The 16,840-nt window shown below is 33.7% G+C and overlaps 1 protein-coding gene across 1 annotated transcript in view; it reads left to right on the top strand.

Annotated features, from left to right (window-relative positions):
• Positions 1-14,678, top strand: part of LOC145680859 (kielin/chordin-like protein) — a 1,295,905-nt gene extending 1,281,227 nt beyond the window's left edge. Inside the window, exons 51-53 of the mRNA XM_081751993.1 lie at positions 160-270; positions 3,296-3,476; positions 14,225-14,678. Of these exons, the coding sequence (XP_081608119.1) occupies positions 160-270; positions 3,296-3,476; positions 14,225-14,421 (489 nt within the window). The 3' untranslated portion in view covers positions 14,422-14,678. The remainder of the gene's footprint in view (positions 1-159; positions 271-3,295; positions 3,477-14,224) is intronic.
• Positions 14,679-16,840: the final 2,162 nt, after the last annotated feature.

The following is a 16,840-nucleotide window of genomic DNA, read 5'->3' as shown; positions in this document are numbered from 1 at the left end:
TAATGAAATAGAGCAAAAGTCATTAAATCTATAGACTTTTTCCCTATATTTATAATATTTATTTTTCACATATCTGAATCAGATTTTTTTTTTCAAATTCACTTTTGTTTTACTAATATTTTTCCATATTATTCACACTTAAGTTTATATTTATTCCAGACAAATTATGATCAACCTTCATACTGTAAAGATGCTGAGGATATAGACCCTTGTACGAAAGGAGGATACAGAGCTCGAAGATTTGCCACAGAAAAGTGTTCAATTTTGAAAGTAAGATAATTATGAAATTTAAAGTATAGAGGAAGCTTAAATGTAAAGTCATTATATTCACTATACTATAAAACACGACTTTATAAATTTAAATGAATATATCTTTTATTGAGCACTTCTGTTGTTATAAAATTCTTCATTTGAATGATAAACTATGAAAAACTATGATAAACTATGGAATAAAAATTCAAGAAAGAAAAAAAAATCTTCGAAAGCAAACACAGTTAGAACAGACTATTTCTATACTAGGTTACGTTTGTAGGTAAAAGATTAAATACATTTAATGCAAACCATTTACGTTAATATCGTTATCATAATATGTATATTACTTAACTTAGTTATTAATTGGCTTCCATATATTTAACTTGTTTATTTGCAATTTGGAAATCATATATCAACGTGGAACAACTTATGAAATTAAATTATTTTATATTACCTTTTTAATTTGCTCACTCTTTTCTTAATTAGCCTTGTAAATGTGATTGTGTTGATTACTCTTTTAACTTGAGGCTGTACGTTTGACTTCCTGTAATTTATTTCAATATTTTAAGATCCTCTTAAAATGTATCGTCTTCATCTTCATATCAGAAATATCCGAATCCAACTCTTTCTTTTCATTTAGTATTTTACCAAAATTAACAGAAGAAAATATTTATTTCACTTTAACTGAAAAATGTACACAATATTTGGTCAATTATATTTTTTTCCATAGCAACACATAAAAAGTGAGTATAGTAATTGTTGCCATCATCATTATTTATAGAATTATTCTTTGTTTTTCCTTGATGAGCTATTGAACTATATATTTTCTGTTTTTCCGTGAGCAGTACGTTTTACCTTTCGTCTTCATTTTTTTGAAACATAAACTTCCTTGCAAAATTTTAACATCTGTCTTTTGATCATATTTTTTCTTATTTTCTGCCTTTAGTTTTCTGCTGTGTATTTTAAATACACAGTCATACACAAACAATAAAAGTTCTGTGCACCGGACCCCAGGGAATGGATTCGATGTATTTTGTTATGCAGAATCCAAATTTCGAAACCTCAAGACAATCGACCGTGTCAATTTTATTTTATGGGCGTAAAACTTCAGCAAACTTTGGTGCGAATTTTGGCACGTAAGACAGCACATATGTTTTTCGCCCATAAAACAAAATTGGCACGGTCGATCGTCTTGAGGTTTCGAAATTGGGATTCTGTGTACCAAAATAGGTCGAATCCATGCCCTGTGGTAGAGACCTGCACGGGCCGAATTTTTCGGCCCGAGCCCAATCCAGCCCGAATGTACTTAGGCACGGCCCAGCCCGGGCCCGAAAAGTTTTGGAGATTTTCGGCCCGAGCCCGGGCCGGCCCGATAGTTTTTTTTAATTCTTGGCCCAAGCCTGGCCCGGGCCCGATAATTTTTAAAATTTTTTGGCCAGGCCCCGCCCCGATAAGTTTTTAAAAAATTTAGCTCGAGCCTCAATGTTTCTCAAAATTTAGAATTAAACTTGACCTAACAATCAGAAACATTTTCTAAACTCTAGTTTACACTCTAGTTCCACAATATGACGCTTACCTGCCGAATGGTACCATTGCCTCCTAGAACTTTGCCTGTCATTGAGAGAATAAAATCTCCATTTCCTGTAACAAAAATCTAACTTAATTGATTTTTAGCATAAAGTGAATATGGGAATATTGTTTAGCGACAGGTAAAACTTTCCTACCCCTTCTTGTCATATTTTGGGTTCAGTGAAGGTCAAGGTCAGAGCTCAATTTACCGCGCAATGCCTGCAATCCTCTATAGTGAAAGTGGAGCTGCTAAGCAACACAAATTATAAATAGCTATTGCATTCTCCGTAACATTTTTCACGGGCACACTTCTTCAACGTTTGGCTTTATTCCAATTATCGTTTAACGAAAGTCAATAATTATTAAAGAATTGCAATTAAACTGCCCCAGCCCGGCTCGACCTGAAGAGAAATCAATGTCGGCCCGCCCAAGCCCGGCCCGCGCAGGTCTCTACCCAGTGGTCCGCTACACAGAAGTTTAGTTTTTTGTATGGCTATCTTACATGTATTCTCCCTAAGCAAAATCGCTAAAATTCTCTTCCATAAAAAAATTACAAGTCGATTGTCCTAGGGTTTCGAAATTTGGATTGTGAGTAACAAAATACATCGAATTCATACCCTGAGGTTCGGTACACAGAACTTTTATTTGTGTGTGTGGGGGGGGGGTGTTATTTTAGTCACTGAAGCTTCTGTTAATCTTCACCTTTTACCTAGTAGTTAATGCTAACAATAGCCGATACTCTTAAAGAAAAGCAGGCGAGTGATAATGGATATACTTTCTTTCTTATCAACTAATTAACTTTGTCCCTTAAGATATATAAAAGTACAAACATAGAAATAAAGGACCATAGTCCATCTCTTTAAGATATATATCTTCATATATATCTTCATAATTCTACAATTATTAATCGTTTTACAATATTTCATTTTTTCCTAAACTACATTTGAAGGTGCAAACAAAAATTCCTATTCATAATTTAAATATGAAATATCATTTTGTGTCTAAAAGTAAAAAATAAATTAAATAATTTCAAAGCTTGAAATTAGAATTAGAATTTGATTGATATGATGTAAGATTATAATTATTTCTGCTAAGGAGTTGCTCAACAATTTTTTTTATTTTCACTAAGCATTTGCAGTAGTAAATTCAATCTCAGCATTTGGATTCTCCCAGTAAAATTCCTATTATTATTATTATTATTATTATTATTATTATTATTATTATTATTATTATTATTATTATTATTATTATTATTATTATTATTATTATTATTTAATTAGTGTATTTGTCCTTCTTACTTGCCTTAGTTTCTGCTACTTTATTCATGATATGGTGATTTAATGTTCCAAAATTTATTGATATTTATACTTACTAAATTCCGTGAATAGATTGTTTTTTAGTGTGAATTATTGTAATAATAATTTTTTTATTTTATAATGTACTAATATTTTTATCACATTGACGTTGCTAACAGGGTCCTACCTTCCAACCATGTCACCAGCTTATACCACCAGAACCATATTTTGCATCATGTGTATATGATCTTTGTGTCTGCAGAGAGAATGATAACTGTTTATGTGATGTCCTAGCATCTTATTCAGCTGAGTGTGCTAAGGCTGGTGTAGTTCTACAATGGAGATCCAATACTCTTTGTGGTAAGTAAAAAATCTCAACACTGTGTGTTTTTAAGAGCAAGTGAAACAATCTCATATTTCGCTAAGCTTAAATATGGTAAGCTTATCAGTAAGTAGCTCTACTTGTGTAGACAAACAATGTTTAATTAGACTTTTAAATACGTTTCGTACGTTCGACAGCTCTTTTTCTCCTTGTGCTATGCCAGTTGTCATCGCACACAAAAGCTTAACAAATGCTGTGGTCGCTAGAGAAGAATGGCAAACTGACTGAATAAGCAGTGTTCTTGGCACGTACGAGGCTTGAAGCTTTAATAGTGGCAACATTGCTATACACACACTATGAAACAGAAACAGTGCTTCTCGCTTATACCACATGTTAGTCCGATAAATAACCTACCTCACAGTAAACGGAGTCTCCTTTCCAACGCCACACGCATGCGCAGTCTGTTGTGAGTTGGCGGTCTAAAATTTTGTATCCACGATGTTAAAGATTGAATGTGCCCGAGCCGTATTACTGTTTATATTTGGAACACAACCGACATCCTTGTTGAGAAAGAAGTAGCGATACTTTTTGCAGAAACTTATTATTTGGCAGAACAATGTCCAGGTGTAAGTAGCGGAAAGTGTGGCAGCTCTATTCACTCAAGAGGGACTGGGAAGTGCTTTATTATTCACTATATCCCCGGAATTAAGCAATTGTGCTGTGGTTTGATTTACAAATGAAGAAATCACTTTGTATCATTCTTAGTTTCGAACTGGTAGTTTCCAAAGTGCTCTAGAGATTTTTCAGAAAATAGACCGCACCATTTGAATCATAAACAGAAAAGACGCTGTTGAAAGTATATTACGACTTTCACATTGCTGGCAACGAGTGATATTACGTTGGTACGAATGAAATGTCTGCTTCAAGTGCATTATTTTCAGAAGCCAAAAAGTGAAAACTATAATATCTAGTTAACCAAAAGTCGTCGTCTGCAATCACACACTTTCCCCATTGCTCAGCCAAAGATCGGATTTCGTGAGAAAGAGTTTGCGGTGCGAAGTTCTCAACCGCACGTAGCACCGCCTGATCAGAGAAAGTTTCATCTCTCAAAAAGTAATCGAGCTATCGGAAGAGATGGTAGTTAGTGAGAGAGATATCGGAATAATACGGTGGGTGAGGAAGTGTTACATACTGCAACCCATGAAAAGCCTGAACATCATGTGCGCGAGCATTTAAGTTACATGAGGAATCATGTCCGTTGGCCATTGCTGGATGCTTGCAGACAAGTTTTCGGTGTATTTAATAGATTTCAGCATTTTAACGATCTGAATTGATGGTTTCACATCGCCTGAGATAGACATAATGGATCACTTTTTTTTCTCTTAAAATACCATACCAGCAACAACACTTTCTATGAGTGGAGAGGTACTGTTTACAATTGCCATAGCGGTTTCAGTTTTCATCTGAAGTAACAATTTGATACAGGAAAGCTTTCCTGAGTGTGACTTATACTTTACACTCAGAAAACTGCACACTCCTAGACGGCGATTCTTGTTGGCCGATGTGGGCGCATATGCCACCCATGAGTTCAACTGTTTCCCTTTTTTTATTGCACGGAGGTGCGTAACGATTGTGGTATACCTAACTCGTCTGCAGTGATCACGAACACTTTCCCGAGGATCTCCTTTCACGGTGTTCCTTAAGAGTTCATCTGTACATGGGAATCATTTTGCATCGCTATGTAAGCTGACGGAAATTTGACAAACCAACGGTGAATGGTGCGTTCATTTGCCATTCCTGGCTTAAATGCACTGATAATGGTTTTTGAGGCTTGATTTGCAAAATGTCCCAGTTTGAATTTGTAAAGAAAAATCACTCGCAATTGTTTGTTCATGGCGCACTTTCATACAACCCTGTACAAAACGCACTACCTCCTGACTGCCTAGATACTTCAGCCTGTTTGGTAAATATATATAGAGTTTGTGACTTAAACGCATGGCATTAGTACATCTCTGTGTTGTCTTGCTAAGATCAATTTCCAACCAGAATTTAAAGATTTTACAACGATATTGTATATTTGTAAGTTACTTCCATTCTTCCTTTAACTATTTTGGGCAAAAGGTGCTATTTAAAAGTGCACAGGCTGTGATTACGAAGAAGAGGAATATATAGAACAATAAGTTGATGTTGTATGATTTTTAACCGCTGTTACTGTAACAAGAGATTTGCTGTTTTGGGGTTGCTATGACAACCTGTTCTTGCTGATTAAGTGATAAGAGAAAATAGTAATTAAGAAGTCAACATTGCCTAAAATTGATGTGTATTATTTCAGTGTATTGCAATTGATATTTCTTGCGGAATATATAGATATAAAACTACAAGTGTTTGATAGCGTTGTGTGACTTCATTTAACTTATCATGTGCATTGTATATCGAACTGGGTAATGTAACGAAAATAAGAAAATATCGTTACAATTTAAAGTGGACATGTTATTCGCACCAACTTAATATACAACGTTGGTGACTACAACGAGATACAGTAAAAGTTTCAAAAATGTATTCTTCATGTACCGCTTCTAAATATACAACTGTTTCTAATGATGTTCAATCCTCGTCAATTCTCAAGCCTGAACATCTCCTGAAACAATTACTTTAGTAGTATTTCTCAGACATTTAATTTTAAAAAAAATTATAAATTTAAAACAAATTAGGTGAAATGATAACAATAGAAATTTCAGTTCTTGTTCAAAGCTCACGTACCACTTTCGCTGGATATTTTAGCGGTAAAGTATATCAGATGATGATAATTCGAACATCAAAGTAAAATAATGAAAGATTTATTGCCTGAAATACGTCATCACTAGACTTCGGATCAAAATGCACTAAAAAACAGCAAAATATGCATGCAAATATGTGCTAAAAATCATCAAAATATGGGAATATGCACTAAAAGGGTAAATATGCACCAATCAAAAACTAAAGTTAAATGAGAAATTTTATTACATCTTTAGGGGGAAAAAAGTTGTGTTACTTGAGCTACATTACTTGATGTTACAACTATGATACATTCATTTACACACACAAGTATGTAGTATACGATATTTTCTGGCAAAAACTTTCTGCGTTTGTCAGTCAAGACTTTTCTGCACATCGAAATGTTCCAAACGTGTCGCAGGTCGTTAAGAGACAGTATTTCAAAGAAGCAATGTTACTTGTTGTTTCCAGGAACATTCTGTTTACATGAGACAAGAATTTTATGCCAGGACTTTTCAAGACTGTTGGTTGTGCTTTTCGAACAAATGCGTTTCCGACTGGTCGTAGTGGAGTCTGCTTCGTTATTGACTCAAACAGCTCAAATGTACTAGAAAATCCTAATTTCCACTTTTCTAATCTCGTTATAAATTTTGGAATTAAACTGAAATGAGAATTGATAAACGCAAGTTCATTTTTAATGTTTTCAGCTCCGCAAGCGTCCACGACTTCTTGAATACATTTTATTTCTTCGTGATTCAAACAATTCAATATTTGAAACTAAAAGCATCTATCTAACTCTATCTTGTAATCTATAAGTACTATATACAAATAAAAAAGATTAGAATGCGCCAAGTATGTAAATACAGAATAAATATACAGAGAGACGTAAATAAGCATTACTGGCATAAGCATATACAGGGTATCTACTAACATTCCAAAATGAAATTTCGTGACCTTTTCTTTACCTAACCAAAAATTTCGTAACATTCTTAAGAGGGAATTTGGGTATGAATCAGGCCGAATTTTCATGCATGGAATAGAAGCATGCTTTGCTAGCGATTTAGTAGCGTCTAAAGCCGACCATAGACGATTTTGCTGGTGAATTTTGGTGTTTTATTGAACAAAATTTTCCAGTCTGTACTTATATTAATACAGATAACAAAAAATCGTAACCCAAACACTAAATTTCGTGACTTTTTCTTGACTTTCATGTCCGCTTTCTGATTTCGTGGCTTTTTCGTGACATTCGTAACTTTCGTGACCGATAGACACCCTGATATAGTAAACCTTGTCTACCGAAATTGAACAGGATTCACAGAATTTTCCGTCAAGGTTTACTGATTAAGGAAGGTAGATCTATGCATATATTGGACATAGTGATATAAAATAAAATGCTGTACATACCATATTTTATTACAGTATTTATTTCTGCTACGAACCAATACACAAAACTTACAGTGAACAAAAAAAAAAAAAAAAAAAAAAAAAAGTTTTCAAAGTCCAAGACAAGAAATAGATGTTGTGCCCTTTGTCGCACTCCTGTCTCTAATTATGGCTCCCTTTTGATCTATTGTGTATATTGCGTTTCTTGTTCCATGTCTAGTCTAGCTACAGAATGAGTTACTGGTATTTGAAAATAACTCTATGAAATTTGTACTTCGATTCCCGATGGGTACCCAACCATCCTGAACGAGGTTTCCCTGGACTTTCCTCATTCACACCAGGCAATGCCAGGATGGTACCTAAAATATAGGTCCCAGTCCGCTTCCTTCCTTCCCTTTCCTCGGATCGCTGAGGGACGTCTTTCCTCATGCGTTGCGGGCTAACATGGCCATAGATGTCGAAAGCCAGAAATCTAATTCTAATCCTAAAGTTGAACTTCGTTCAAAAACACACACAGTATCTAGGGTCTTACATGGCAGAGCGGGCTTAGTGGACTAAAGATTAAATTCGTAAGTAAGGTAAAAGAAAACTAAGATCTTTACAGACAATGTAATTCATATACTTAACCTCTTACAAAATGTCGAAAACTTTTCTAAACGATGCATTCTGAAACTTGAAAATTTACGTTAAAAAGCTCATTTTAAAATCCGTTGTTCGCAACACAGATTTCGCCTAATCAAGGAAATTTAACACTTTTTTTTATTTTTTACTTTTAAATTCGTGGACCGTGAAATATTTTCCTTTAAGATAAATTTCAGTTTAATAAGGGCCCCGTTGAAGGTAATTTTTACTGTATTAAAAGCCTGTATTCAAAATCTTATGTTTTTGTTTAAAAGAAAATAAAACCACTTGAAATTACTTTTTGTATCCAATTATGTGTAGATCCTATAATACTTTCTTCTAGTGTAACATTGTCCGTTTCAAACAGCAATACTTTACAATGTATAATATTGATACTTAAAATGGAGTAAACTGATTTGAGTGTGATATTAACATGAATAAGAAGGTAAAGTTATTGAAAGTACAACAGAAGACTTCGTAGAAAAGTTATGCTTCGAGGGACCGAAATGCACATCAAAGCAACACAAACTTGGATTTAAATGTATCTTCTTACCTTAGAAAGTAACTGTTGTTACAAGTTTTAGATTTTGTAAAGCAAATATTTTGATTGATTGAAGAACTTATTTTCAAAAGGTTTGTTCATTTCTTCCCGAAATAATTTTCAACGGTTTCTTTGGAATGAACTCTGTCGGTGTACGAGAAAAGGACACTATGTTGTTTTATAGTTGTATAAATTCCTTACCAAACTTGAAATTGCTATGAAAATGCAACAAACCCAGTGAAGTTTGAGGCTTTGGGTTTGTCTAACAAAATGAAAATGCCCTCTTCTGAAAGTAAGCTTACTTACTTTTTAAATACAGGGTCCGTTCTGAAAGTATTCGAACTGTCCGCAGCGCCGCGAGAGAATCGGTCGAGGGTGCGTGTAAGCGGCGCCAGATGGCAGTGAGAACGTTTACTTTCAAAACAAGGCCTCATACGAGTAGTGGCTGAGATGCTATCGCTTGTGTGCGTACACCAAAACAACGTCGTGTCGAGAATTAGTATTTGGTAGATTTCTTAAAAATGGAGCTCACTTTGGAACAGCGCTACGCTGTAAAATTTTGTGTTAAATTGAAAAAGATCTTTAAGGAGACTTCAACCTTGCTATAGGAGGCTTAAGGTGAGGAATTGAGGTCCCACATGTAAGTTTACACTTGGCATATGGCGTTCAAGGAAGGACGGGAGGTGGTCAAGGACGAACAACGCTCAGGAAGGCCGTTCACATCAAAAACGGAGAAAAATGTGGTCGGTGAATGCTCTTTTAGACAAAGGCAGGCATTTGTCTTCATGTAATTGCAGAGGAGATGGGACTGGCAAAAACACAAGTTTTTTTTTTTTTTTTTAATTGTCACAGAACATGCGACAAGTCTGTGCAAAAATGGTTCCGAAGATTTTGACGAACGATCAGATGCGATTTCGTGTGTGAATTTCTCTCGAAATTGTGGAACATGTGACAGTGGCGTAACTTTTCTCGGCCTAGTGATAACCGGGGATGAAATCTGACTATTCTAGTATGACCCGAAAGCAAGGGACAAAGTTCAGAGTGGCACATCCTGCGTTTCCTCGTCAGAAGATTTCCAGGATGTAGAAATCAAAGGTAGAAACAACGCTCATTTTCTTTTTCGAGGCGAAGGGGGTCGTACACAAAGAGTTTGTACCTTTTGGGACCATTATGAAAGAAGCTAACTACAAACCAGTGCTTGAGTTTCTCCGACAGAGGGTCCAGCGCGTCCTTTCTGACATCGTCGACAGGTGGGTGTGGGTGCTTCACCATGACAACGCTCCGGCTCACATTCTGCTGTTAGAAAGCGAGTTTTTGGCGAAGGTACGTGTGGCAATGCTACCTCATTGCCCCTTACAGCCAGCCCGGACTTGACACTGGTTGACTTCTTCTTGTTTCCCAAAGTAGAAGGGATGCTCAAGGGGAAACGTTTTGCGTGAATTTAAGATGTTCAAGTTGCCACGACTTTAGCATTAAAGAGGGTGTCACTCAAGGAATTCTAGGACTGCTACGAACAGTAGAAACGTCGCTATACTTGTTGTATTGAAGCTCAAGGTGCCTATATTGAAGAATATTGACAACAGTTGTAATTGTCGTCAATAAATTGTTTGCAAATAAATAAGTTCGGATACTTTCAAAACGTAAACTGTATTACTTATTTGTTTAACGCACTTTGCGAATATATTTTCTCCTTCAATTGTTAACGTCTTATCGCCTTCAATCCATTGTTTCAAAAGATAACTTCTAGAAGATTTTTCTTTCGGTATTCTTATACTGTCATAGGAGCACATAATTTCAAATCTACACACACACACACACACGACAGTAGCAACTTTAACTTCCGAGATGAGTGACGTAGAAATTTAGTTGTAGGTGACTTGGCACCGTTATTTTTATCTTCTTCCAAGGCGATAGTCATGCATCATTGCCCGAAGGATGAATCACTCACCTCTTTCTTATTCACCCTTCATATGACCTTGGAAGATATGCTAAACTGACAACAACGAACCATTTCAAGGTCTTGAGTCTATTTGTACTAAAAACTTGAAAGTCAATTTACGAGGAAAGTTGTGGACGTTAAAAATGATCAATTTGATCATTCGTTTAAATATGTATTTATATGCAGTGACGACATAAACATGTATTAACCTCCAAAATATGCACAAATATGCACTACAAAACTCTGCTATTTTGCCCCAAAACAGCCGAAATGAATTTCTGTTTAACGAGCATATCAATATCACATCAGGGGAAAAAACATGCAAATATGCAAAAATTCGAAGTCTAGTTATCAAATAAAAATTTACAAAACTTTGTTCTGCTGTACCCAAATTTATGAATTCTACTGTATCTATGGATGCTATCACAAATCTTGTGATAGCATCCATACTTCAATTGTATTTGTTTCAATAGCTAAATAGATTTAAATAATAATTTAAAAAACAGTACATAAAACGGCTGTATAAAAATATATATAGTTGTATATCAGATCGAATCGTAAGTACTCTCCAAAGCAGTTGCAGCTCATAAGGGAAGGCACAAACGTAAAAAATTCAATTTTATATCTACAAGGTAAAGAGAGAAAGCTTATTTAATGTACTAATTCTTGTATACATTATATAATTAGAATCAACTAATGAACTACTTTTTATATTACATTAGGTATGCTTTCTCTCAAACCATAGCTTGTAGCGATAAAATTTAAATGTTTACCGATATGATTTCCCTCAAGAGCCACTATGCCAAACGTATAAAAACTATATATTGCCTAAAGTGTGTTATCAGGCCTAACGTTATAAATATCTATTAGGCGATCTTTGATGCTACTACAAACATCAGCATCACTTATTACTTCAGTTATATTTGTATAGATTCAAGAAGTTCTATGATTTTCCAAGAAAGTAATATAGAAGTGTTTTACTTACATTCGTAATCTTCAAATACTTCAGAAGAAATTTTACATGTCTTATTCACAAAATTTCAATTTATTTTTTCACTTCAATAACAATTATGAAAATTCCCAATAATATTGTTTCGTATTAGGTTGTCAGGGTGATATCTAAGGAAATTAAACAAAATTAAATTATTTACAGCAAGCAACAAACAATTGATTTTTTCGTAAAGATTTTATGGAGTATGTTTAGTACAAGGGGTCCAGAAGCACGTAAAAACACAAAATTTACAGGAGAAATGAATGATGCAAGTACTTAGACGTAACATAACGTAACCAAATCTAACCTAATCTAACATAAACTAACCTAAGCTAACCTGAACTAACCTAAACTTACCTAATATTGTAGAAATAAGCGAAATTCTATCATTTTTTGGAAAATTACGCGAGACCCCTACACTAATTTAACATAAACTAACCTAACCTAAACTAAATTAAACTAAACTAAGCTAGGCTAAACTAACATAACCTACTCTAAACTAACCGAATGTGAACAGAAATTACCAAATTGTAACATTTTTTAGAGAAAAGAGCTGGATCCCTTCTGCTAAACATAGGCCAATTTTATTTGTCATATCCTTCTCTCTTTCTAATTTTTTCAAATATATTTTATGCCATAATGGCTACAATTAGCTCGCAGTTAATTGTACGAGTGGCTTACTTTTAACCATAACCTTTGCAATAGTCCAGTTGAATAAGAAAATTGTTTATATAAAGACGAGTAAAATATCAAATCCAAACAAAATGTTAATATTCTTCTTATTTCAGGTTGGAAGGTAAGAAAAAGCCTGTGTTACATTTTATGACTATATTAATTATATTTTCTACAATCAGTATATAGAAGTAAATGCAATTTTAACCAATTAGATAATGTTACGTATTCTTTCATGTGAATTAGCAAAAATAGATCTTCCATACGTTTAAATTTACTCAAAATAAAATTTTCAATGTGTTTCAGTTGAAACCTTTTGTCATACATGAAAAACTTAGAAACTTAAGATTATTAATGGTAACTTCTAAATTACTAACCTACTGGCGTACTGTAAATTAAAATTATTGATGATAATATCCCCATTAATCACCTACTACGCTAATTTCATATTTGTGCTCTCAAGATCAACAACAAATGATACCTTAGTGTTTTCTACATAAAACGCTAATACTGGTAAGAGAAGAAATTTCTTCTTCAGCGTGCTCTTAGTGTTAAGAAAAAAAATTAAATGAAATTTTAAGAGAACTATCTATAATAGCTTCCATTGTTATTATTAGAACTAGGAATTCTAGTTGTAAATTTTTTGTTGAAAAGGCGCAAAAAATGGAAAATTTGGTTAAAAAGGAGAAAAATTTTGGGAAAATATATTAATTTTAAATTTAAATATTGGTGTAAACAGTACCAAAACTACACCATCTCATATAAGGATTGAAACTTCACTGTTGTATTTTTTTTAAAAAAAAATGCCTGAAACAAGTCCCAGAACACAGTGTTATTAAAGTTACAAGTACAGAAAGTTGTGAAAACAGAGAACATTTAGCATTTTAATGAAATCAACAAGTTGAAAAGCTGTTAAAACAGATAATTTTAACATTTCAGTTTTTTGTAGTGAGGCCACATCTCGGATCACTACCTAAGACTCGTGGCTATATGGTTAGCGTACGTGCCTTTGGGGTGGAAAAACCGGGTTCGATTCCCTGGTGGGAGCTCATGTGATTTGGATCACACATTAAAGTGTGGTCCACATCTCATATGGCCTCGGTGCTAAACGTGACACTAAAGTCTTCCAACCAATCAACCTATCTGGTCACTAAGTAAATATTTGTACAAAAGCAGTCTACAATATCGATTGATGATAGAATGATGGGTTAATTTGACGTTAATGGATCCCCTTATTTTCTGTTCGACAGCATTCGGATAACGGAACTTTACTGAAGCTAAAATAACATGAACGCTAGGTGTTCCTTGTTTAATCATTATAGGAATAAAATGCAGGAAAAAATAAAAAAAATAAGTTTCAAAAAGTGCAAAAAGATTTATTAGTTTAATACGCATTTTCATCATTTAAAATAAATAAGACGTTGGACGGGGTTCTGAATATGAAACCCAAATTGCATATACTCCCTTTGCTTCTCGCACGAAAAACAAGAGTAAGGACCTAGCAATCAATATAGCTATATAGCTTAATATTTCTTTTATATTTTTTTAATTAAAATTGTGTCTTAATTTTATTTTCTATTTAAACAATGTTTATCTTTTATGAAAAGACAGGGTCCTCTTGTTGAAACAAATAATGTATTGCATTGATTTTGCTTTCACTTCTATACTAAACATATAATTTTCATATCCATAATTCTCAAAGCATAAGACATCAATAAATTAACTAAGTTTCCTTTTGTTTTCATTTCTAGTCAAAATATGGTAATCATACAGAGCATAAACTTGAGGCATAAAATGTAACTAACTAAATAAATAAATAACAATATTTATTCGTACTTGATATAATACGAATACTTAATCGTTTCTTTTTTAATGTTTTTTCTAGCAATTAAATGTTCTACTGAAAGCGGTTTAATGTTTGATGAATGTGGCCCTCCATGCCCACGTACATGTGCCAATAAAGATGTTCCACTAGGTACGATCCAGGATCATTGCTTCAAACCTTGTGTTCCTTCTTGTCAATGTCCTGCAGGAAAAGTGCTTCATAATGAACGCTGTATCAACCCAAGTAAATGTCCTTAGAATTAGTGATTGTGTGTGTGATTGTACTTAACTTTTGTATATGGATGTTAAAGAGTTTTGTGTATTGTATTAACGTGTGTTTTGTATCTTTTTTATATATAAAAATAAAAATGTACGTATTAAGATGTAGATAATTGTTTATTGTAATGTCTGTGCCAGTTCGTTGAATTTGATTTGCCTTTATTCTAGGATTGAACATAGTGTAGGGCTGTATTGTTTTATCCATTAAGATGAAACCAATAAACTTAGTTAATACATTTCTAGAGTTACTTGTTTTATTTTAAGCCTTTAATTTTGTATTAGACGTTATCTAAATCAGTGTTTAGTTCAGTCTCCTATAAACCCCTATATAATTGACACTAGTCCAGAAACGCAAGGGCACAAAAGTTTCCTCAACTGACTCAAGTACTAAAGTACTACTAATTATATTACCAGGCTTTATATGCCATTCGATCATGACACTGTAAGATCCGTTAAACTCGAATCCGTATCTCATTACGCAATATTTATCATAGTGAATTTGAAAGCAACCTATTCGCCTTTCACATGCATATCTCATTCCCGGAGGGATTTAGGTTCTAAGTTTCACATAAGCTCGGTACTGAAAGGGACATTAATCTTTAAATTCACTAGAGATTTCTTTCTCAACGCAAGTGGTTTGCAATTTACGATCATTTAAAGGCATGCTATATATACGTATATAGCATTCACGGATTTATGTAAGTTTTTGCGAGATATAGTGATGTTAGTGGTTTCCTTCTGTAACGCAGGAATTGTTTAAGGTTTATTTTCTACAAAAAATATGTATTTTTCTTATAGACAAAGGCAAAATTTTGTTCACAAGACAGACGTTCTCCTTCCATTACAAAATTGTTCAAGTTCTACCTGTCTGCAATATCTTCATATCTCTATTGCACATTTATTTTTCAAACTTTCTGCGTGCCTTTCTGAGTTAGTGAGCTTTTATGCACTAAATCCATGACTATTCAAAAGAATGGATACGAAACTATCTTCTTCTTTTCCCTCTGGAGCAGTCTTCAGCAACTTATGCGTTGATATATCTCCTCTCACTTTCTCCTCAAACTCTTCAATACGAGGTAGCACACAATATTCAAAATGCTTCTCCCCCTCATACCCTCTCTCTCTCTCTCTTGAACACACTATCTGCGAAATCTGCTGAAAATATTGTTCTATCTTTCAGGATATTGTTCTGTCTTCACTCAAACAAATACATTACATGGCATTATTTCAAAATCCAATTTCGACATGTAAACGAATAGTTTCTTTACTTCGATTAAATATTTATTAAATAAAATAACCAGAATTGTAAGGAAAATAATCAATTAATGAAATGGAACATGTAATACAAGAATTACATTTTATGATTCTTTGTTTACAACTTTTACAATATTTTTTATATTCATTTCCTTCACTTACTCAGAATTTTTTTACTGATATTATCATCATAAATATTATCGTTATGATCACATTCATCTACATCTGCTTTGCACTTTTAATTTCATTTATAATATTCCTTTTTCTAAAAACAGCTCATCACATGGTTCGGGCTCTCTGAAGAAGTTTATAATTGTATCATGAAGATTTTCAGTCATTAACATAATAAATTCATAATTTATTATTATTATTATTATTATTATTATTATTATTATTATAATACAGCAAATTGATAGTGCAAATTCAGTTCCCATTTTCTATTCCATTTCAATATTGTTTAACACTTCTAACTAGTTGAAAATGTTGGCATGGTTCCATATTTCAGAAAATAGTTACGTCTTCCATTGAAATTTATCACGGTTTAAACTTAAATATAACATAATCAATTTATTACATGTAACACATATTTTATTCAATTACCTATCCTTGGGATTATCTTTGGTAATGTGCATAGTGGCTTAGTAGTATTGAGTTAACCTCTGACTCAAAGAATTCTGAGTTCGATCCCAAACCATGTAACATCATATTCGCGACAATTCCTACAGAAGACCCTAAATAAGATAACATCGTGTTTGTATGTTTTGGCAGACTTCTCCCGTTTCATGCGAAACTACAGTTGGGGGTCACGCAAATGCGTATACATGGCATGAATATTCAAGCCTAAATTGAAATGTAAAATCATGGTCTTTTCCGTTAAAGAAAACGATGTGCAATATAGCGGAATTTAAGATGGCTTCCATGGTGACCACTCCAAATCAATGCAGTTTTTGCAATAATACTAATTGCAACGTTTGGTTTTTCTCCATCCACGTGTGTCGTTATTGTTGTTCTGTCCCAACACTTTTGACTAACCCTGTATAGAGATCCACATGTATGTTCTTACATCAAAATTAGCAAATGTTTTCAACAAAATATTTTTGATATAATATGTGTTTTTATACTTTGATCCAGGGGCAGAATTGGA

Source organism: Thermobia domestica, chromosome 3, assembly GCF_964235325.1.
Source record: "Thermobia domestica chromosome 3, izTheDome1.hap1.1, whole genome shotgun sequence".
Taxonomy (NCBI): domain Eukaryota; kingdom Metazoa; phylum Arthropoda; class Insecta; order Zygentoma; family Lepismatidae; genus Thermobia; species Thermobia domestica.
The sequence above is the reverse complement of the archived record's forward strand: the minus strand, read 5'-3'. Positions and strand labels throughout refer to the sequence as shown.